At 42.8% G+C, this 22,984-nt stretch overlaps 1 protein-coding gene across 1 annotated transcript in view; it reads left to right on the top strand.

Moving 5' to 3' along the window:
- LOC122565549 overlaps positions 1-22,984 on the top strand; it is a 121,549-nt gene that overhangs the window by 53,926 nt on the left and 44,639 nt on the right. The window contains exons 5-6 of the mRNA XM_043721602.1: positions 16,896-17,015; positions 19,004-19,075. Of these exons, the coding sequence (XP_043577537.1) occupies positions 16,896-17,015; positions 19,004-19,075 (192 nt within the window). The remainder of the gene's footprint in view (positions 1-16,895; positions 17,016-19,003; positions 19,076-22,984) is intronic.

The raw sequence follows: 22,984 nt of genomic DNA, 5'->3' as shown, positions 1-22,984 counted from the left end.
AATGCGAGTAAAATCTTGCATTAATATTAAACAATTAAATTTCAGTTCATTTGATAGTTATGCGCTATTCCTCTAAGATATTCCAAACAATATCTTTCACCATATTAAAGAACAATTTTTTTTATTCTATCGTCTGCGCCTCGATACTTTTTTAGCTTCATTTGTGGTGGGTAATCTGCTGTCAGCTGTTCCATATATAAATCACGCCTCTTTTTGCACTTGCATTAACATTCCACTACATTTCCATATGGTTGGGTGGTGAGCTCCAAGTTCAAAAGCAATTCTCCGATGAGCGGCTTCAGCGTGATTATTTGTACAATCTTCATCGTTTATTGTTGTCTCATAAACCGACCACATATCATGGGGAAATAAAGGTGCCCTTCAGCTACTGCCACGTCTATTGTAGAAAGGAGAAAGTGAAGACTGCAGATGCTGGAGATTAGAGCTGAAAAATATGTTGCTGGAAAAGCACAGCAGGTCAGGCAGCATCCAAGGAGCAGAAGAATCGACGTTTCGGGCATAAGCCCTTCTTCAGGAATTCCGAAACATCGTATCTCCTGCTCCTTGGATGCTGCCTGACCTGCTGCGCATTTCCAGCAACACATTTTTCACGTCTATTGTAGAATCCAATATAATTAAATTCAAATCAATCTAGTATTGGTTGTAGTTCTTGAGGCAAAAAACTCTGCGAGTGTTTCTACTTGGTTTTCAAGGTTAGTAAGTGGCACAAAAGCCAAAGCAATTATCATTTTTGCTTTTAAAGCATAATCAGGATCGGTGTTGTATTGACGAGTTGCTCCAACTGCAGCAATATGTCTATGCATACTTTGTGACAAATGAAAGAAACAGCCCCTAATTCTAACTTCAGGAAAACATTCTCATAGCACTGATAGCTGCCTGCTCAAAATCACAATGGATATACTGTGGTCTGGGATTAGGTACCAAGGACTTCACCATTTCAAACATGCATACATATGTTGAACGCTGCTTATTTGGTAGAAGTATATACAATATTGGATGAACCCCATCAAGTCTTCTTACTAAAGTACAATATACAAGATGTGGATCCGTCCATTACATCGGCCCCTTTGTTCACATCGCCAGAATATAATACTTGAATCACTCTTGGATAGTTTATCAAAAATATATATAAAACCATTGTGGTAAAACTTCTTATTTCCACGTTTACTAATAATTTCTGTGTCCATACTAAAACATCCTGTTCCAAAAATGCAAGCTTAAAAAAAAACTCTCCTGTAACGAAAATAAGTTGTTACTGAAACAACGCAAACACTACCTTAATGAATATAACGACAATTTTATATACCACCAATATTCAAAATATACGACTTACTTGCAGTGGCGAATCATCTTCAGTGGCCAAGGGGCAGTGGCTAATCGTCGGCAGCGAATCTGCTGTGGCGAATAGTCCCATCCCGATTTTTTTACTTGCTTCTCCTGGTTTATGAGTAAACCTTATCCACGCACATAATTTCTTGAAAGCGATCTGGCACTTTCTTTTCAACCACTACCTGATCAGGGTGCACATTCTTTTCCAGTTTTTTTTAGCTTCCATTGTGTTTTTCTTTTCCACTTCAACCAAACTCACTGCCTTATCCTGTTTTCCTTCATCTATCTTCCCAGTGCTTTTTCTAAACCACCAACATTGTGACTTCATGTGGCCTATTTTATTACAGTGAAGACACGTAAGCTTTTTTACTTCCCTTTCTCCCTCATGGGTTTTCTTTTTACCTTGTAAACTATCTTTAATATCTTCAATGAGATCTCCTTTTCCCATACCACCTGAGGATTTCTCTTTTCCCTAATTTCTATCCCTCAGATTGAAATTGATGTTGGAAGCCAAACTTGGATTTATGAACCAATTCAGTCACCTGCCATTTCCACAGCTAATCTTGCAGTCTGAATTCTGCTTTTTCACTACTTCAAGAAATGAATTTTTGAACTCATACAAAATAACAGTCTCTCTAAGAGCATCATGTCTTTGATCTGTTTTCAATGTCCTTATTCACCTATCAAAGTTAGTTTGTTTGATCCTTTCAAACACAGTGTATGACTAGGTTCCCTCGTTCGATTCCTAAAAAATGGTCTGCAGGCTATGACACAAGTTCGTATGCACTTAAAATGGCTTTTTTCACCTCATAATCCCCAGATACCTTCTCTGAGAGTGATGCAAATATCTCACTAGCTCTACCTGCCAACTTTGTTTGGATCAACAAGTCCCACATGGTCAAACGAAATGAAAAAGGCTTCAACATCCAACATACTTTGACATATTTAAACAGATTCCCACCAGGCCTTTGGCTACAAAAGGATTGCTCTCCATTATTGTTCTCATCACTATTCCTACCTTTCACCTCTATCTCCATCATTTTAAGTGAACTAAGAGCTTTCAGTTGCAAACTCCAAAGTTCAAAAATACTTTCTTTTTCTCTTTTTTCTGCTAGGGCCTTCCTTTGCTTTTCCTTTCCTCTTGTAGAGCTATTCTCACTTACAGCTTTCAATCATAATTAAAACTCTTTCATTTCCTTTTCTCTTTCTTTTCCCTTAAATCAAGCTGCTTCATTTGCAATGGAAAGTTAGGCATTTCCAAAGATTCTGATGGTATTTCTGGCAACCATAAATGTTGAGGTATTGCTGCAATTGCCTCTTCTTTTCACAAAGACAAAGGCAACCCCAACTTCAGCTTCTGAGGAAGGGTCACTGGACCCGAAACATTAACTTTGATTTCTCTTCCCAGGTGCTGCCAGACCTGCTGAGCTTTTCCAGCCACTTTTGTTTTTGTTCCTGATTCACAGCATCCACAATTCTTTTGGTTTTAATTTAGTACCCAACTCCAGCTTGTCTATCAAATCCAAAAGCTTTGCTTTGCTTACTTGCTGTAAAACTCCCAAAGTGATTTCTTCCACCTCCAGGAAACTCTTAGTGATTGAAAGATCCATTACTACACAAGGCACATGACTATTTAAAACAACCAAATTCAATACCTGAAAGAGAACACCAACACTCACCACTCACTGCCTTTAAGTCTGATAATTGTAAACCGAACATGGAATTAGAAATCTTCATCAGACAAACCCCCAATTTGTTGTGGACCAGACCAAACTTCCTCAAAATATATTAAAACAGCCTAGACACGACACCTTTTCTTATTTTTAAAGGCATTGTGTTCCAGATGCAATTTGATTGGTCAAACTACCAGATTTGAAGCAGAACACACTTTTTCCTTACACTTTAGTTAATACAAACAAAAGAAAGAGGAATAGAAATAACATAACTTTATTTGAAAACATAAACAGAATAATAGATTTATTTAATTACTCAACAGCAACTATTCCAATAAGTAACATGTCATAAACACACCCTTGGCAAAGGCAATTCAGTGAACTAGATTGTTTCATTTGCAATTCAAGCAGCAGGAAGAGAACCCAAACTAAAATCCAGGTTCTGCCAGAGCTTGATCCCAACTCTTCATGATACTTCTGTTGTTCCAACTTAAAAAAAAAACCCAAGGCCTCACAAGTTGTTTCCCTTATTGGCTTGGTAAAGACTGCTTGGTACCTCTGAATCAACCTTTCTTCAAAGAAACAAAGGACAAAATATATCTCTTAAAGTCATTGTATCATCACAGATGTCATGTTGTGGCTATACAGGACATTGATTCGGCCATTTTTAGAATACTGCGTTCAATTCTGGTCTCCCTGCTGTGGAAAGATATTATGAAATTGAATGGTTCAGAAAAGCTTTACAAAGATGTCAGGATTGAAGGGTTTGAGCTTTGAGAGAGGCTGAATATGCTGGGGCATTTTTCCTGGAGTGTCGGAGGCTGAGGGATAACTTTATAGAGGTTTTAAAACCATGAGGTGCAAGAGTAAGATGAATAGCCAAGGTCTTTGTCCTAGAGTATGGGAGTCCAAAATGAGGGTGTATAGGACTAAGATGAGAGTAGAAAGGTTTAAAAGGGACTTGAGGGCAACTTTTTCACACAGAGGGTGGTGCATGTATGAAACGAGCTGCCAGAGGAAATGGTGGAGGTGGATATAATTACGACACTTAAAAGGCATTTGGATGGATACATGAATACGAAGGGTTTAGAGTCAATGCTGGGCCAAATGTGGCAAATGGGACTAGCTCTGGTTGGCAGTGACAAGTTGGACCAAAGCGTCTGTTTCCATGCTGGATAATCATATGACTCTGTGACTCTATAAGAGGCAAAAGTGTGGGAGGAACTGATAATATTTATAACTGCCAAGGAAAACATATTGCGAAACTACTAGGACTAAGGTCTGACAAGTCCCCAGGAACTGAATGTTTCAGGTCTTAACAGAAGTGGTTTTATTGATATATTAGATCTATTAGTTGTAATATTCTGCCAAGGACCCACGAGATTGGAAAATAACAAATGCAATTCTTCTATTCCAAAAAGGGAGACGAAAAGCAGGAAATTATGGAAAATACTAGCATCCACTATTGAAGAGCTGATAGCAAGGTAGTTTGAAAGTCCAAATGCAATTAAGCCGAATCTACAGTTTTGTGAAATGGAAGTCATGATTTACTTATTTATTGGAATCCTTTGAGGAAATAACAAGTAACCTGGATAAAGGGGGAACGTGTAGATGCTGTTATATGATAGGGATAGTCAGCCAAGCCAAATCATTCTATCACTGGATTAACAACACAGTAAAATTAAAACATTCAATGATCCTTCAAATTGCCCGGTTCTTCCTAACAAGACTCATGAACAACAGATCTTGGACAGTGTTAAACCAAATGAACAATTTAGTATTAATGATGTAACTTTAGCAGAAACCAAATAAGTATCAAATTAATACCTACGATCTAAGGTGCAATCTTTTTGATCATTAATGTCATACACGACACTGCCTCTCTCTCACACACACTCACACACGATAAATAAGAAAGAAAATTTGCCAGTTCAGGAAACAAATTTACAACAATCAATAACAGGCCTTCATGAATCATTGGACAATGGGTTCACAGGCAAGTAGAACTGAATATCTTGCTTAAGTTTTGGAGTTAGCAGTTAAATGCAGACAGTTTCAGCGGACTCCTTGAAATATGTACTTATTTCTTACAGACTAAGGTTCACTTCCCAGAATATTCAACAATTCAATAACAAGATAGGAAACTAGAGGGATGGAGAGTAAAACACAACAGTAGTTTCTCGTAGTCTCCAAAAATCACTTTGCCTCTTAATAAAAGCCAGTCAGATTCAATTCTCTTTTTTTTCTCTTCTTAATCTCTGTGGCTGGTTGGTTAGGACTGGTCTTCCCTTGATTGACAAATTCAACATCCAACCAGCTGCCAGTTCTGAGCATAGCAATAGCTTGATGCCAGTTCATATAGAGTGTCCTTAGAACAGTAAATAAGTTGAATTATCATCCAGGCTAGTTCCCAACATCAAACATTTTTGTTCTCTTTTCTTTAAAACAAATCCATGTTCAAAGTTTAATTCTTAACCTCAACTCACAGCTCCAAACCAAAAGAGGGCAAATTGAAAGAAACATAGCCCAATTTCAATTCAGGCTCATATCTTTCAGGAGGAGCCAGCAGCCTTCCATTCCAGGGAAGCATCATGCTGATATTTCAGGAAGAAAAGACAGCACAGTTTCTGGTCAGTACTAGTCAGGTCCTAGTTTATGTTAACCCATTCATTCTCTTGGTGCTACAGGTGAAGGAATCTCATTGCAGTACAGGGTGAATGTGACTCAAACTTTCTTGAGTATTGGTACAATTAGTTCATTTCCGCTTAATGCAGGGAGTTTAGATAGTAAGTTAGGGGATTTATTTGTTCGATAGTAATAACTCATTTTTAGGTAGCTAAATAAAATTTAACTGGTAATCCATACAGTCCAAAGAGGTTTAGTTATGTCAGTTGGGGAGGTTTTGTGTTCAGTTTGTCAGATGTGGCCACTCATGGATTCTGAGAGCATCCCTGATAATTACCGAACCTCAGCTGCTCACTAAACAAATGGATTGGCTTGAGCGGCAGTTGGAGACACGAAGGGGCACACAAATGGTGGAGAGTGTCGGATGTGTAAGTTATAGAAACATGGTCACACCCAAAGTACAGGAAGATAGATGCGTGACTGCTAGACAGGGCAGGCATCAGTGCAGGAGTCCCCTGCAGCTATCCCCTGTCAACCAAGTGTTCCATTTTGGAAACTGCTGAGGCGGATAGCCCATTAGGTGACAGCCGAAGCAGCCCTAGAGCAGTGGCACCATGGCTGGGCCTGTTGTAAAGATGAGAGACAAAGCATAGTAGAGCAATAGTAATTGGAGATTCAAAAGTCGGGGCACAGAAATGTGCTTATGTGGCTGTGAGAAAGACTCCAGGATGGTATGTTGCCTCCCTGTTGCCAGGGGTCTTGGAAGTCTCTGAGCGGGTAGAAGGCATCCTGAAACGGGAGAGTAAACAGACAGAAGTTATTTTCCATATTGGCACAAATGAAATAGGTAAGAAGAGTGACAAGGTCTTGCAACAACAAGTCAGGGAGTTAGGTAGTAAACTGTAAAGCAGCGCCTCTAGGATAGTAATCTCAGGATTACTCCCCATTACCTCGTACTACTGAGGTGAGAAACAGAAACGGTGTACAGTTGAATACGTGACTAAAAAGGTGGTAGAGCGGGGAGGGCTTCAGACATGTGGATCATTGGGATGTCTTTCAGGGAAGGTGGGACCTGTACATGAAGGATGGGTTGCACCTAAACTGAAGGGACGCCAACATCCTGGCAAGACCAGGGGTTGGGAACCAGAGTAGCAGATCACTAAGTACAGAGACTGGAGAAGAGCTTGCGTCTAAGGCAAATACAACTAAGAGGAAGAGCAGTTAGGACAGGTTGCTGAGCTCAGCAAAACTGGAGGCTTGGACTGTATTTGCTTCAATGGAAGAAGTATAGCAGGTAATACAGATTAATTTAGAGCCTGGATTAATGCATACAATTATGATGTTCCTATCACAGATATTTTTGAAAGAGAGACAATATTGACAACTTAATGTCCTAGGATGTTGATTTCTTTTAGACAAAACAGAGGAGGAAGCAAAAGAGGTGGGAGAGTTGCATTACTAGTTAGCGAGCATAACGTGGGCGGCACGGTGGCACAGTGGTTAGCACTGCTGCCTCACAGCGCCAGAGACCCGGGTTCATTTCCCGTCTCAGGCGACTGACTGTGTGGAGTTTGCACGTTCTCCCCGGGTCTGCGTGGGTTTCCTCCGGGTGCTCCGGTTTCCTCCCACAATCCAAAGATGTGCAGGGCCAGGTGAATTGGCCATACTAAATTGCCCGTAGTGTTAGGTAAGGGGTAAATGTAGGGGTATGGGTGGGTTTTGCTTCGGCAGGTCGGTGTGGACTTGTTGGGCTGAAGGGCCTGTTTCCACACTGTAATGTAATCTAATCTAATCTAATATCACAGCTGAGTTGAGGGAGGACACCCTGAAGGGTTCTTGGATGAGGCACTATGAGTAGAGCTTAGGAATAGGAAGGGTGCAATCACAATGTCGGGGTTGTACTACAGACCTTCCAGTGCCAGCAGGAGATAAAGGAGGAGATATGTAGTCAGATTCTTAAAAGATGTGAAAATAGGAGGGTTTTGTGGTGGGCGATTTTAATTTTCTTCATGTTGACTGGGACTCCCTTAGAGCTGGGGGTTTGGATAGGGACCATTTTGTTACATGTGTCCAGGAGGTTTTTTGAAACAGTATAGATGAGAACTGAGTTACATCTGAAACAAATTGGCTGTATAGATCAGGCAGTTTAGAAATCAGTCCTCAATAAAAAAGGAATACCAGTTAACTAAACTGGCTTTGTAAACCAGTCAGTTTACGATTCAGGTTCTCCCCCCAAAAAAAGCAGAAACCAACAGGGCCAGCAGCAGAGAGTCAGTCCCCTCCCTGACACAAATTGGAGTGTCCTGGATACTGAGCCAGCTCTCAGAGTGACAGATGTCTGACACACCGGTTTCCTTTTCTGTTTTCGATAGTGCATATTTTTTGCCCAGCACCCATGTCATGTATGTCCAGGTGTACGATACAGTGAAGAACAACAACTGCGTAAACCTTTATTTATATTCCACCACCAGGAAGAAAGGAAACACCAGAGTGGCCAGTGACAAGCAGTGCCCTTCTCGACAAAGGGCAATGCTACATGATCAAAAATGTGAAGAGGTGGCCAGGGAATAAATCAAAATACAGTTGGAGGGGGGAAATAAAACACTCCACTCCCTGTGGTGCCCACCTCTCCATTAAAACCTTGAGGGTGTTGGTAGACCCCACGTGCTCCTTCTCAGGATACCTGGGCACAAACATAACTGCAGAAGAGGGGCCTCCCTGGTGCCAGGGGTCTTGGATGTCTCTGAGTGGGTGGAAGACATTCTGAAACGGGAGAGTAAACAGACAGAAGTCATTTTCCATATTGGCACATATTGACCCCCTCTGCAGCCCGCTGCCTGGACCTGTTTATGGCCAGTTTGGCCAGGCCCAGGAGCAGACCCACGAGAAGGTTGTCTGACCTACCTTCCCCCCTCCGAAACAGGTGCCCAAAGATCAGGAGCGTGGGACTGAAGTCCAACCAAAATCAGAGGAGAAGGTTTTCAAGAAAATCAGAAAGGGAGTGCAAATACCCACACCCAATATATACGTGGTCTATGGACTCCGCAAAAGCAGTTGGGTTGGGAGCCTGTGAACCACCGCAATCTGTGGTTGCAGGAGACCGCTGCATGCAGCACCCTCCACCGCAGATCCCGGAGTAGAGAGCCCTCCACTGGGGATCCCACTGCCTGGTGGCAATGCGCAGGACAGGGCAAATTGGGGCAGTGGATGAGGGAAAAGAGGTGTGCAGCAGTGGTCTGTACAGGGCCCACCGTTTTATGTCTCTAAAAGGAGCAAAACTAAAACTCCAGAGGCAGCACAGGTTGTGGGGCACAGGTTCCCGCAGGGAAGTACGGGACCCTGGGGCCAATGTGGCCCCACCCAAGGGAGTTGGTGCTGGTCCGGCATCTCCAATTGGCCTCACACCCCCTACCCCTAGGGCCACCAGCGGTAACCTCCTCAGTGCACTCCTTTTTGGAGTGCCCCGAGGTTGAGTCATCGGGCGGCAGAGACTGAGGGCCCTGCTCCTCTCCATGATCGAACTTCCTCAGAGCCTGCTCTCAGAGTGAGCAGGGTGTCTAACACACCTGTTTTTTTTTCTTTTCTGTGCAGTGTCGGACACAGTGTGAAACAACAAGTGTGTAAATTTTTATTTATATTCCACCACCAGGAAGAAAGAAAACACCCAAGTGGCCAGTGACAAAAAGTGCCCTTCTCAAAGGGCAATGCTGCGTGATCTAACAGTGAAGGGTAGGGTCGGGATTAAATCAAAATAGAGTTGGAGGGTGGAAATAATACACTCCACTCCCTGCGGTGCCCACTTCTCCCTGAAAATCTCAAGGGTGTTAGTGAACACTGTGTGCTCCTTCTCTAGGAACATCCAGGTTCTGACATAACCACGGAAGAGGGGCAGGTAAACAGCCATAACGACCACCTTCGCAACCCGCTGCCTGGACCTGCACACCTTTTTTTCATATTTTTTTCTTCTTTTAGAGTGAACAGGATGTCTGTGCTGTTTTTGTTTCAACCGAACCTCTGATACTCCCATTTATTTATTTATTTAAACCCCCACACTACTACCTAACTGCGAAAGACACAAGTTATACAAATATTCAGTTTCCACCTCCAGGAAGAAAGGAAACAGCCAGGTGGCGATTGATAAGCAGTGCCCTTCTCATCAAAGGGCAATGCTGCGTGATCAAACAGTGAAGGGGAGGGCCGGGATTAAGTCAAAATAGAGTTGGAGGGGGAAATAAAACACTCCACTCCCTGCGGTGCCCACCTCTCCCTGAAAATCTCGAGGGTGTTAGTGGACACTGTGTGCTCCTTCTCCAGGAATGTCCAGGCTCTGACATAACCACGGAAGAGTGGCAGACAATCAGCTGTAACAATTCCCTCCATGCCCACTGCCTGGACCTGCACACTTTTTTTTCTTTTATCTTTTTTTTACTTTCTCTATAGAGGCTGGTATCCCGTCACTAAGTCACCCTTTCTTTATACTTGGAGAGTCCTTGACACTGATCAAACTTCCTCAGAGCCAGCTCTCAGAGTGAACAGACCCTTTGACACTTGTTTTCCTGCCTGGACCTGCACATCTATTTTTATCAGTCAGCCAGGGCTGTCTGTTTGGACCAGATTAACAGCCCTAATCAGGGTCCACCTGGCTAACTTTATTACAATCACTACATCCCTTCCCCTTGGAGTCCGAGGACATAGGCCAGTTCATTTGTTTTGTAACTCCTGCTGGGGTATTTTAGCAAAGGGTCAGGTTCCTCCGACTGCCTCAGATAAGGGCGGCATGTAACTCACAGTAGCTCGCCTCTTGTGCCCAGGCGTCTTTGAAGAAATTGATTTTCCTCTTCAGGAAGCAGAGGCGGCGACATTCACCATGTCCATCTCATATTTTGAAGTCTCTTGAATGCTTGACAGAGAGGGAGAACACATGGATGCCGACAGACTTTCAGACTGTTCCAAGGAGCTCGGTACGTTATGCTCTCACACGGTTTGCGAGTTTGCAAGTTTCATATGGACCACATGCTTGTTCAGGACCATTGTACCTATTTGAACTTTATATGTCATTGGACCTGACCTTACATTGACCATGCCTCTTACCCTGTGGTTCCTATACCAAACTTCGTCTCTTGAAGTAAACTGTCTCTGTTGTTTAGTGGAATCTTGTGTCAGCCAATGGCATTCCTGAATCTGTTTCATCTCTCTTCCCCCATATCTCCCTGGTCCAGAAAGATCATATTTAAACTGGTGTGGAGTCTTCCCCCATTAGCAATTCTGCTGGAGTTGTATGAAGGATGGTTCTGTAATCAAATAGGAACCGGGATGGTTTGGTATCTAGTTAAGCTGTGGTCTGTTTCTTCAAGCCTTCCTTTAAAGCTCTTTCAGCCAGACTGTTGGATGGTATGGAGCTGTTCTTATATATCAAATACCATTTGACTTGAGGAAATACTCAAAATTCCTGCTGGCAAATGATTGCTTGTTATCTGTGACTAACACTTCCGGGAGTTCATATATTGCCAAAGATGCACACAGTTTTCTATCATTGTCCCCATGTTTGATGTAAGAACTCTATGCGCATCCAGCCACTTTGCGTGAACGTCCATGATGACTGAGAACACTGAACCCATGAAAGAAGGACCTGCATATTCAACGTGTAAAAATCCAGGGTTTGTGTGGCCATTCCCACGAATATGGGGGAGATGATGTTGGTAATTTTTGTTCTTGATTGCACTCTGAGCACTGCCCTAGCAATGTGGCTATGGTTGCATTCAATTCTAGCCACCAAACATAAATGCTTGCCAATATTTTCATTTTGAAAACCCTGGATGACCCTTAGCCAGTACCTGGCGACGACCTTTGCTTGGGACAATCTCTCTGACACCCCGTAATAATATGCCGTGCCCTACTGTGATCTGGTTTCTCTCAGTTCAAAAAAGGTTTCAGTTCTGGTTGTGATGGACCTTTGGTTTTTCCCTATCACCACCAGCTGTTTCAGCTTTGCTAGAACTGGGTCTTTCTGTGTCCAAAGTCTGATATTGTCAACTGTGACTGGAAGTGTGTCCAGAAAATTTAAAACTATTATGGAATCTTCCAGTGATGGTATGACTGGTGGTGTATCTGCCAGTGGTCGGCGGCTCAATGCATCCGCATTTGCTACTTGGCATTGCAGATGGTGTTGCAACTTGTAGTTATATTCACTTAGCATTAGAGTTCATTGCTGAATTTGGCCTGAAGGTACGTGTGGCACTGTCTTGTGCTCTTTAAGTAGGCCTAGCAGGAGTTTGTGGTCCGTTATTATTACAAATTTACTTCCATAAAGACATTGGCGGAACCTTCTCATATCAAAGATGACCTTCAAACCTTTCTTCTCTCTCAAGGCATATTTGTGCTCTGGACTAGCCAAAGTCCTGGTAGCATACGCTATTGGGTGTTCCTTTCCATTGGGCCATCTGTGAGCCAACACTATCCCAAAGTCATATAGGGAGGCATTGCATGTCAATACCAGATTTCTGGAACAGCTTACTGCAGATGTTAGGAATCTGTACTGAAAACATCCAATACTGGAGATCACAGCCGGCCAGACAGTATCCATGGAGACAGAGCAAGCTAATGTTTTGAGTCTGGATGACTCTTCATCAGAGCTGAAGTGAAGTGGAGAGGACAGCATTTATGCTATAGTTTGGGGGTGGTGATGGTGGGGATAATGGGTGTAGGGTGCTCGTGGAAAAAGATGTTGATAGTTCAGATTAAGTGATCGGAATGTGAGAATGGCATAACAATGGTGTGTCTCCTGTCAGTATTGAAAGGACAGTAACTGGGATGGGGAGAGGGAACATGATAACAAGTTAAAAGCAAGGGTTGACAGTTTAAAGATGGTGAACTCAATATTAAGTCCAGAAGGCAATAAAGTGCTCGTCTGAAGATGAGATGTTGTTCCTCTGGTTTGTGCTACATTCAGTGGAACAATGCAGCATGCCGAGGACAGACATGTGGACATGCAAGCAGGACGCTGTGTTAAAATGAGCGACTATGGGAAGGTCAGGGGCTTGCTTGCACACAGACCGAAGGTGTTCATGGAATCATAGATTATGTGGAAGTAAACCATTCAGCCCATTGGGTGCACACCAACCCTCCAAAGATCACCCAAACCCATTCCCCTATTCCTGTAACTCTGCGTTTCCCACAGCTAATCCATGTAGTCTGCACACCCCTAGATCCTATGGGCAATTTAGTGCGCTCAATCCACCTAACCAGCACATCTTTGGACTGTGGGAGCAAACCAGAGCACCTGAAGGAAACCCAAGCAGACACGGGGAAAATGTGTAAACACCACACAGAGAGTCGCCTGAGGTTGGAAATGAACCTGGGTCCCTGGCATTGTCAGGCAGCAGTGTTAACCTCTGAGCCACCATGCCGCCCGTAATCGGCAAAGTGGTCGCCCAGTCTGTATTTGGTATAATAGACTACATCGGCTGCAGCAAATACAATACAGAAGATTGGAGGAGGTGCAGGTGAAATGATGCTTCACATGGAAAGACTGTTTAGGCCCTTGGATGGTGAGCAAGGAGGAGATGAAGGGACAGGTGTTGCTCCTTCTGCGATTGTATGGCAAGTTGCCATGGAGATGTGAGAGTGGTTGTGGAAAAAACTAGATTTTGCTTGGGATCATAGTGTGCAAGCACCTTAGAGGATGATAGTTGTTCCTTTACTTCCATGAAAGCTATGGGTTGGCTTTGTGACCATTTCTAAGGCTGGCCCTCTTTTAAGAGATAATGCAAAGTTGCCAGATGGAAGCCAGGTTACCTATGAATGTTCTGTAATAATTTACCAGCCCAAGGAACGATCTAAGCTTCAGTACAGACATGGGACTCAGGGCACCTTTGATCATCCTTACTTTATTTTCCAATGTATGTTAGCTGGTCTTGTCAACTCTATAGCTCAAGTAGGTTACTTGAGGAAGGTGCCTGGAATACACATTTTTCCCTTCTAAGGCCTTGGAGAAATGTCGGAGGGCTATGTCCAAATAATTCTAAGTACTCTTAATTGATCTTCCCTGTCATTCACATGTCATTGAGATAAATGGCAACCTGGGGTAGCCCTTGTAAAATGTTCTCTACTATCTGCTGAAAAATAGCACAGGCTGACGATACCCTAAATGGCAGTTTCGTGTATTGGTACAAATCATTATGGATATTAATTGTGATATACTTCTTGGGAACCTTATTTAAACACATTGCAGGTATGCATGGCTCATGTCCAGCATTATGAAGGACAGCCTATCTCCCCACCAGCTTTGGTACAAGCCCTCTAGGCAAGGGAATGGGTATTTATCCAGCTGCAAGAAGCAAATTGCTGTTTGTTTAAAATCTCCACAAAGGTGAACCAACCTGTTGGCCTTCACAATCAGTACGACCGGTGCTGCCCATTCCATAAACTGACTGGTTTAATGATTCCTTTGTTTTTCAGTCTCCTGATTTCTGCCTGTACCTTTGCAATTAAGTCAAATGGCATTGGGTGGACCTTGCAGAATCGGCGGAATTGCTTCCTGGTCAACATGCAAGGTGGCATTTGCTGCCTGGATAGTCCCTAGACTTTCCTGAAAAACCTCTGTGTATTTAATTAAAATTTCACTCAGGCAGCCATTTTCTAATTGAAAAATGTTGGGCCAATCAGGTTGAATCTTTCTTAACCAATTTCACCCTATCAGGCTTAGACTCAAGCCTTTTACTTACAAGCTGGTTAAGTTAACCAGCTGTTTATCAGACAAAACCAGAACCAAAGTTTCACCCTTAAACTGTAAAGGTTTCCCGGTATAGACTTTCAGTTTAGCTGAGGTCTTATGCAAACTTAAGGGTTGGAGTCCAGAGCGAATTTTGTTAAAGACTGGTTTCTGCAATCACTGATACAACCATGTTCGTATCAACCTCCATTAGAACCAGGTGACCGTTTTACCAGATTGGTAATTTGATTGGCTCTGATTGAATGTTGCTTAGCAATTTAACTGTTCCAAACCACATGTAGGTGGAGTTTTGCAAGGTGTGCATTCTCTTGGATACTGGCTTATGAGTTCTCTTACTAAATTCAGGCCTAATGGAACTATTTTGCTGTCTTGGGTCTGTATTCTGACAGCAACATGGCTTATCAGCCCAGATCCTGAAGAAAATGTTAATTGTTTGGCCAATACTTGGCTTTGTATTGGGGCTTTGCTGTAGACTGGCTTAGATTCCCTGTATTCAAGAAAAGTCCTGAATGAGGCTTTGCAATTGCCTTCACTCAAGCGGTGTCTCCAAGCTAAGTCGACCTGGCAAGGGTGTCCATTACATCAGCATACCCTGTAACTCATATGCTTCACTTGATGCATTTTCTAATGACAAAAACAGTTGTAGTGCTTGTTTGAAGTCCAGTTGGGCTTCAGCTAGTAGGCGCTTTTGTATGGTTGCATCATTAATCACATGTACCAAATGGTCTCTCAGCCATATCATTAAGGGTTAAATCAATGTCACACGTCTCTGCCAGTCATCTTAACTTTGTCAAAAATCCCAATTCAGATTGTCATACAGCTGAGTAAAACTGATACTGTCTTAAAATTGGAGGAGGCTTGTGTTTAGTTAATATTTAGTTAATATTCCTTAACTAAATCCATCAACTCTTGAAAGCTTTTAGTATGGTGCCTCCAGAAACGTTAGACTCGAGGTAACCAAAAAAGCTGCAGGTCTACAAGCTATCAGGAGAATTACTTGTTGCTTTTGATCTGCCCCAATGTCATTTGCCCAGTAAAAACAATGCATTCTTTCCACATTCTGGGCCCAGTCTTCAATGGCAAAATCAAATGAGTGAAGCTTCCCAAGTAATAACATGATGCCAGAAATGCTTATCCCAACTCAAAGATGACTATTGTGTGCAAATTTCATGAGTGTATTTTTTTTCTCTCATTGCCACTGCAATAACTCCACAGAGGCTGGTAACCCATCACCAAGTCACCCTTTATTTTTCTAATCATAGTACTTGACACTTATCTGGCTTCTTCATAGGTAAAAACAATGACTGCAGATGCTGGAAACCAGATTCTGGATTAGTGGTGCTGGAAGAGCACAGCAGTTCAGGCAGCATCCAAGGAGCAGCAAAATCGACGTTTCAGGCAAAAGCCCTTCATCAGGAATAAAGGCAGTGAGCCTGAAGCGTGGATAAATAAGCTGGAGGAGGGTGGGGGTGGGGAGAAAGCAGCATGGTGGTGGTGAGGGAGCGGTGGTGGAGGAGGCCCAGCACCTCCATATCCTCGGCAGAGTGGGAGGGGGGGTTGAAATGTTGAGCCACGGGGCGATTTGGTTGGTTGGTGCGGGTGTCTCGGAGATGTTCCCTAATGCGCTCTGCTAGGAGGCGCCCAGTCTCTCCAATGTAGAGGAGACCGCATCGGGAGCAACGGATACAATAGATGATATTAGTGGATGTGCAGGTAAAACTTTGATGGATGTGGAAAGCTCCTTTGGGGCCTTGGATAGAGGTGAGGGAGGAGGTGTGGGCGCAGGTTTTACAGTTCCTGCGGTGGCAGGGGAAAGTGCCAGGATAGGAGGGTGGGTTGTAGGGGGGCGTGGACCTGACCAGGTAGTCACGGAGGGAACGGGCTTTCAGAGCCAGCTCTCAGACTGAACAGAACCCCTGACACTCCTGTTTATATCTGTCAGCCAGGGCTCCCTGATTGGATCAAGTTAACAGCCCCAGTCAGGGAACTCATATTCTGTGAGATTCCCCCAGCTGACTTCATTAATGTCACTACATCAGGATCACACAGTCAGATGGTTATTTATGGTACCTGGTTGTGCGGAAGTCAGCTTTCCACATTACAACAGTGGCTCTACTTCATTGTTTGTAAGGCTTTGACCATGAAAAACACTATATGAAAGTACAGCTCTTCTTTTCATATTTTCCTTAGCCCTATAAAACTGCTTCTGTTGCTGCTCTTTAGGAACAAAGACTGATCGAGAAATATTCTATACTTTGTCCATCAGCCCATTCCAGGCTGTTGTGATTTACTTGTGCGTCGCAATATGTACACTTTCACCCCTTTTAAAACCAAATTTCCTTTGCTTGTATAAAATGTAAATATCAGAAAGCATTTGACAGTTTTGTTTTGTCTATATATGGGATCAGTATTCTTGTTAATGTGTTAGGAATTAAAAGGTAACTACCGAGATTTGACTCTTCGGTTACTTTCTCATGCTATTATCATTCCTTGATAAATTTATTCTTCCTTTGCAGGCTGTGAGCTCTGTAGTTATTGCATATCGTGCAAATATTGTGATGCCTGAAATTACAATTTTCTTGTCTAACGACGGTGGCTATCATTTTAAGGAAATGAGGCCAATAATGCAAGCTGAGGTATGTTTCTATTTATTGCAGTTATTTTTATTTCGATGAGTAGCTGAAAATAATAGGAATATATCAAAATTGAATTTAATATTAGAATTAGTTTATTAATTCTTTCACCTGTTATCCTTTGTACATAGCTGAAATGGATATAGTGATATCTATTGATGCTATATTGATGCTTGTGCCCAGTATTTGAATGGTCTTGAAATATCATGGCGACTGGAAAGACTATGCTGATATTCATGCCCTACAGTTCATAAGCTGTCACAAGATGTGTAAAATCCCAGTTAAATGACTAAAATAACCAATTTACCTTACTGATTGCTGTTTGGAACAAAAGCAATTCACAAGGTTTTAACATGAAAAGGAAATGACTATTCATCGTAACATGATTGACTTCAGCAAATAAAAGAGAAAATAAAGAATTACTGATCTTCTATGACAGAACTGAACTATAACCTTTTAAAAATCCCAAAAATACTGAACACACTCAATAATGATTAAGATAGATAATTTTACACATATTATGGTTGGAAAAAATTGATAGGGAAAGCAAAATTCCTAAGATCAAAAATCCAGATTTCAATTACAGATTAAATTGTCGCTTATAGTTATTCTTGATTTTAACAAACATTATCCATTGTTGTCTATAAAGACATCATTGTTTTTCACATTGATAGTGGACTTGGTGGATCTACATCTTTTCTCATTAGAATTCCTTTTAATCTTTCTTGGTTTTCTTATCATTTCCCCACATGAAGAGAGAGTGGGATTTTTCTGGAGGTTTCTGGCTGTCCTGCACTTCGAATGTAACAAACTACAGTTCAACCAATCTAAACGTTTTCATCAGACATACAGACAGACAATCTTTCCTTAAATCAAACAACCTTGGTACAACTCTGGCACAATATATTCCTTTCACATAGAGGAGTAAACAAATAGACCTAAACCCAATGTACTGGCAACTACAACAAACTACCGGAACAGTAGGAACAGAACCAAATAAATTCCAGAAGACACAGTGCAACAGCACTTCACAGGAGGCTCCAAATCACTGATGATGTCACCTAGGCAGCGGGCAAAACGTCTGCAAATCAACTTCCCAACTCGGCGAACATACCCACAACTATGATTCCCCTCACTGCTTAAACAGTTGAAAATGTACCTTACCTAATTTTACCAAGTTGCAAAATTCTTCTAATATTTCAGTTATATAAGTGTCCAATTTCCATTTCAGCTTATAGTCCAAAAATGTGGTCCCTTACAATGAGTGTTGCATCTTCCATAATTTGTGACTCCACTGAAAGCCCCACCTTGTGCCATTAAGCCAGTTGGAAATGAATGTTTTCCCAAAAATATTTTTCAGGGTTCTGACACCTGTTCCAAAAGCATGCCTTTTTCTGAGTATCTAACTCCAGTTAAGAACAGGAGCCTGTCAATATTCAATACTTAAGCATAACCTGACAACTTGAAAAGAGCGATTGAATTAGGAGTTTGTAAATAGATTTTCAGTAATCTTGTATGTTTTTTTTAAGTTTGATAATGTATTCAATATAATATTTGTTCACTTTTCCAAATCTATCAAAGTCTGACCATGCCTATTATGCACTAATAAAATCATCTTATATTTTTTAATCCATAAATGGTTAAAAAAATGCAAACCTTTCTCATTGTCCAACTGAAGAGCATTCCATTCAGTTGCAGCCATTCACCTTTGCTTACATTGTGCTTGGGAATAGGTCCAGATTGGTCAACGTGAACAGATTTCTTATGCAAAGGGTTGTTGAAGTTATCTATATCCAGATTTGTTCATCCACAGGTGCTAAAGAAGTGAAATGAGGGATTTAGTGGCATCAGATCATAGTCTTAAAACTTCACCTAACTTCAATGTTAAAATGATTATTTATTTCATCTATCCTTACACTGAATTGTAGGTGTACATTCAAGTAATGAATTCAGCAAGTGTTATTTTAAAATGATTTACCATTTATCCAAAGGGAATATTTCAAGGTGCAATTATCCAACCATCAGTATCAACATTATCGTTGTTGATAAAAGTTGATAAGAAGGTAGGTTTGTAACTTTTCTTCTTTTTCTTACTATAATCAAAACTCCTGTTAAACCTTAAATTGCAGTCAGCAGAGATGACCCCCTCCATGGCCCATTACCAGGACCTGTTTATAGCCAGCCTGGCCAGGGCCAGGGCCAGAGCCAGGAGCAGATCATTGAGGAAATCCTCTGACCTGCTGCATCCCTCCGCACTGGGTGTCCAAAGATCAGGAACATGGTGCTGAAGTGCAACCAAAAAAAAACGTTTATCTAAATACAGAGGAACCTTGGTTATCCGAATGACATGGGCAGGGAATATTTTGTTGGATAATTGAATGTTCGAATAATCGAATGTCGGATAACATAGTTTAGTCAAGCTTCAGGACCTCGTGATCTTGGCAGATGATCCGAAATTTGAATAATTGAATTCTGGATAATCAAGGTTCCTCTGTAACTAAAAAGGGAGTGTAAATGCTCACAACCAATATATACGTGGTCCACGGACTCCACAGCACTACAAAACAAACAGTTGGTCTCAGGGTCCATGAACTACTGCAATTTGTGGTTATAAGGGACTGCTGCGTGCAGCACCCTCTACCTCAGATTCCCAAGGGAAAGGCAGATGTCTCCTGCATAGTGTGCCCTCCACTGGGGATCCCCATAGCCTGGTGGCAAATAGAAATGCCAAGGCATATCTAGGCAGTGGATGAAGGAGAAGAGGTGGATGGGGTGCAGCAGCAGTCTGTATATGAATCGCCATTTTGCTTCCCTGAATGATACACAACACATATTCTGGAGGCTCAGGTTGTGGGGCACAGGTGCCCGAGGGAGGTTCGGAATCCTAGGGCCAATGTGAAATTTAATTTCAGCAGCGATACATGTAGACAGGATTCTACCACACACCTGAGTATCCTCCAGTTGGTGCATGGCATTGGGTCTGAGCACTGCCATTTTGAGGCATCACATGGCAATGGCTGTGAGCCAGACAGCTACTGCTGCTGTGCTCATTAAACACTACTGTTTATTTTTTTAAAAAAATTTTGTCACCCTTTATTTACACATAGAGAGCCCTTGACACTAATCCAACTGCCTCAGAGCCAGCTCTCAGAGTTAGCAGAACCTCTGACCCCCTTGTTTATTTATATCTTTTTTAGCCAGTTCTCAGAGTAAACAGATTCTTTGACATTCCTTTTTTTTTCTTTTTCTTTGTTTCTGCGTAGTTATCAGACATAGTGAAAAACAACAATTGTCTAAATCTTTATTTATATTCTACCACCAGGAAGAAAGGAAACATCTGAGTGGCCATTGACAAGCAGTACCCTTCTCAGAGGGTAATCTGTGATCAAACAGTGAAGGCGAGGGCAGGGATTAAATCAAAATAGAGTTTGAGGAGAAAATAATACACTCCACTTCTTGCAGTGCCCACCTCTCCCTGAAAATCTCGAGGGTGTTGGTGGACACTGCATGCTCTTTGTCCAGAGATACCCGGGCTCTGACATAACTGTGGAAGAGGTCTAGGCAGTTGGCCTTAATGACCTCCTCCAAGGCCCACTGCCTAGACCTCTTTATGGCTAGTTTGACCGCCTCAGGAGTAGACCCATGAGGAGGTCCTTTGACCTACCCTCCCCCCTCCCCACCGAGTTCCCAAAGATCAGTAGCGTGGGACTGAAATGCAACCAAAAACAGAGAAGAAGGTTTTTAAGAAAATCAAAAAGGGAGTGCAAGTGCCCACATCCAATATATAACACTACTGGTTTTTTTTTATAAATCAAAAAAAAACAAAGAACTTCAAAATAAACTCTTCCTTAATGAAAAGAAACCAACAAAAATCAGTCTCCTCTTCTCTTTAAAGAGCAGTCCTTCACTCTATACTGATCCAGCTCCCTCAGAGCCAGCTGTCAGAGTGAGCAGAACCTCTGACACTCCTGTTTATTCTTTTTCTTCTTTTTTTTGCGTGAGACACAGTGAAAGACACAAGGTTTACAAGTCTTTATTCAGTTTTCACCACCAGGAAGAAAAGAAATACCCAAGCGGCCAGTGACAAACAGTGCCCTTCACATCAAAGGGCAATGCTGCATGATCAAACAGTGAAGGGGAGGGCAGGATTTAAATCAGAAGAGAGTTGGAGGGGGAAATAATGCACCCCACTTCCTGTGGCACCCATCTCATCCTGAACAGCTCAAGAGTGTTGGTGGACACAGCGTGCTCCTTCTCCAGAGACACCCGGACTCTGACATAACTGCGGAAGAGGGGCAGGCAATCGATCCTAACGAATACCTCCACGGCCCACTGCCTGGACCTGTTTATGGCCAGTTTGGCCAGGCCCAGGAATAGACGCACGAGGAGGTCCTCAGACCTGCCCTCCCCCCTCTGCACCAGGTGCCCGAAAATCAGAAGCGTGAGACTGACGTGCAACCAAAAACAGAGAAGGAGGTTTTTAAGGAAATCAAAAAGGGAGTGCAAGCGCCCACACCCAATATATAACAATACTGTTTATTTTTTTTTACGTCATGATGCCAGAAATGCTTACCCCAACTCAAAGATGACTGTTACAAGCAAATTTCTTCATGAATGTATCCCAACCTCATTGCTACTGAAATATCTAGTGGACTGTATTCCATCACCAAGTCCCCTTTTATTAACATGTGTGGGGTCCCAGACACTGATCCAGCTCCCTCAGAGCCAGTTCTCAGAGTGAATAGAATCCCTAACACTCCTGTTTAATTTTTTAAAAATCAAAGTAACCCTTTATTTATTTATTTTTCTTTTTAATTTACCCCCACACTGCCGCCTAACTGCGGTAGTGCTTATTTTTCCCCAGCACCCATGTTGCGTGTGTGCAGGTGTGAGACACAGTGAAAGACACAAGGTGCATGAATCTTTATTCAAATTTCCACCTCAAGGAAGAAAGGAAACACCCGAGTGGCCAGTGACAGGCAGTGCCCTTCTCATCAAAGGGCAATGCTGCGTGATCAAACAGTGAAGGGCAGGGCAGGGATTAAATCAAAATAGAGTTGGAGGGGGAAATAATGCACTCCACTCCCTGCGGCGGCCACCTCTCCCTGAACAACTCCAGGGTGCTGGTGGAGACCGTGTGCTCCTTCTCCAAGGACACCCGGGCTCTGACATAACCGCGGAAGAGGGGCAGGCAATCGGCCCTAACGACCCCCTCCACGGCCCAATGCCTGAACTTTTTATGGCCAGTTTGGCCAGGCCCAGGAGTAGACCCACGAGGAGGTCCTCAGACATGCCCTCCCCCTCCGCACCAGGTGTCCGAAGATCAGAAGCGTGGGACTGAAGTGCAACCAAAAACAGAGAAGGAGGTTTTTAAGGAAATCAAAAAGGGAGTGCAAGCGCCCACACCCAACATATAACACTACTGTTTTTTTTAACCCCTGACACTCCTGTTTATTTTTTTTTCCCTCTTTTCCCCCACTCTACCGCCTAACTGCGGTAGTGCTTATTTTTTTCCCAGCACCCATGTTGTGTGTGTGCAGTTGTGAGACACAGTGAGAGAACAAGGTGTACGAATCTTTATTCGATTTCCACCACCAGGAAGAAAGGAAACACTCGAGTGGCCAGTGACAAGCAGTGCCCTTCTCATCAAAGGGCAATGCTGTGTGATCAAACAGTGAAGGGCAGGACAGGGATTAAATCAAAATAGAGTTGGAGGGGGAAATAATGCACTCCACTCCCTGCAGTGCCCACCTCTCCCTGAACAACTCCAGGTTGTTGGTGGACACAGCGTGCTCCTTTTCCAGAGACAGCCTGGCTCAGACATAACCGTGGAAGAGGGGCAGGCAATTCGCCCTAATGACCCCCTCCATGGCCCGCTGCCTCGACCTGTTTATAGCGAGTTTGGCCAGACCCAGGAGTAGACCCACGAGGTGGTCCTCAGACCTGCCCTCCCCCCTGTGCACCAGGTGCCC

The sequence above is a fragment of the Chiloscyllium plagiosum genome, chromosome 31, assembly GCF_004010195.1.
Source record: "Chiloscyllium plagiosum isolate BGI_BamShark_2017 chromosome 31, ASM401019v2, whole genome shotgun sequence".
In the NCBI taxonomy this organism is placed as follows: domain Eukaryota; kingdom Metazoa; phylum Chordata; class Chondrichthyes; order Orectolobiformes; family Hemiscylliidae; genus Chiloscyllium; species Chiloscyllium plagiosum.
Note: the sequence above shows the minus strand (reverse complement) of the source record. Positions and strands in the feature narration are given on the sequence as shown.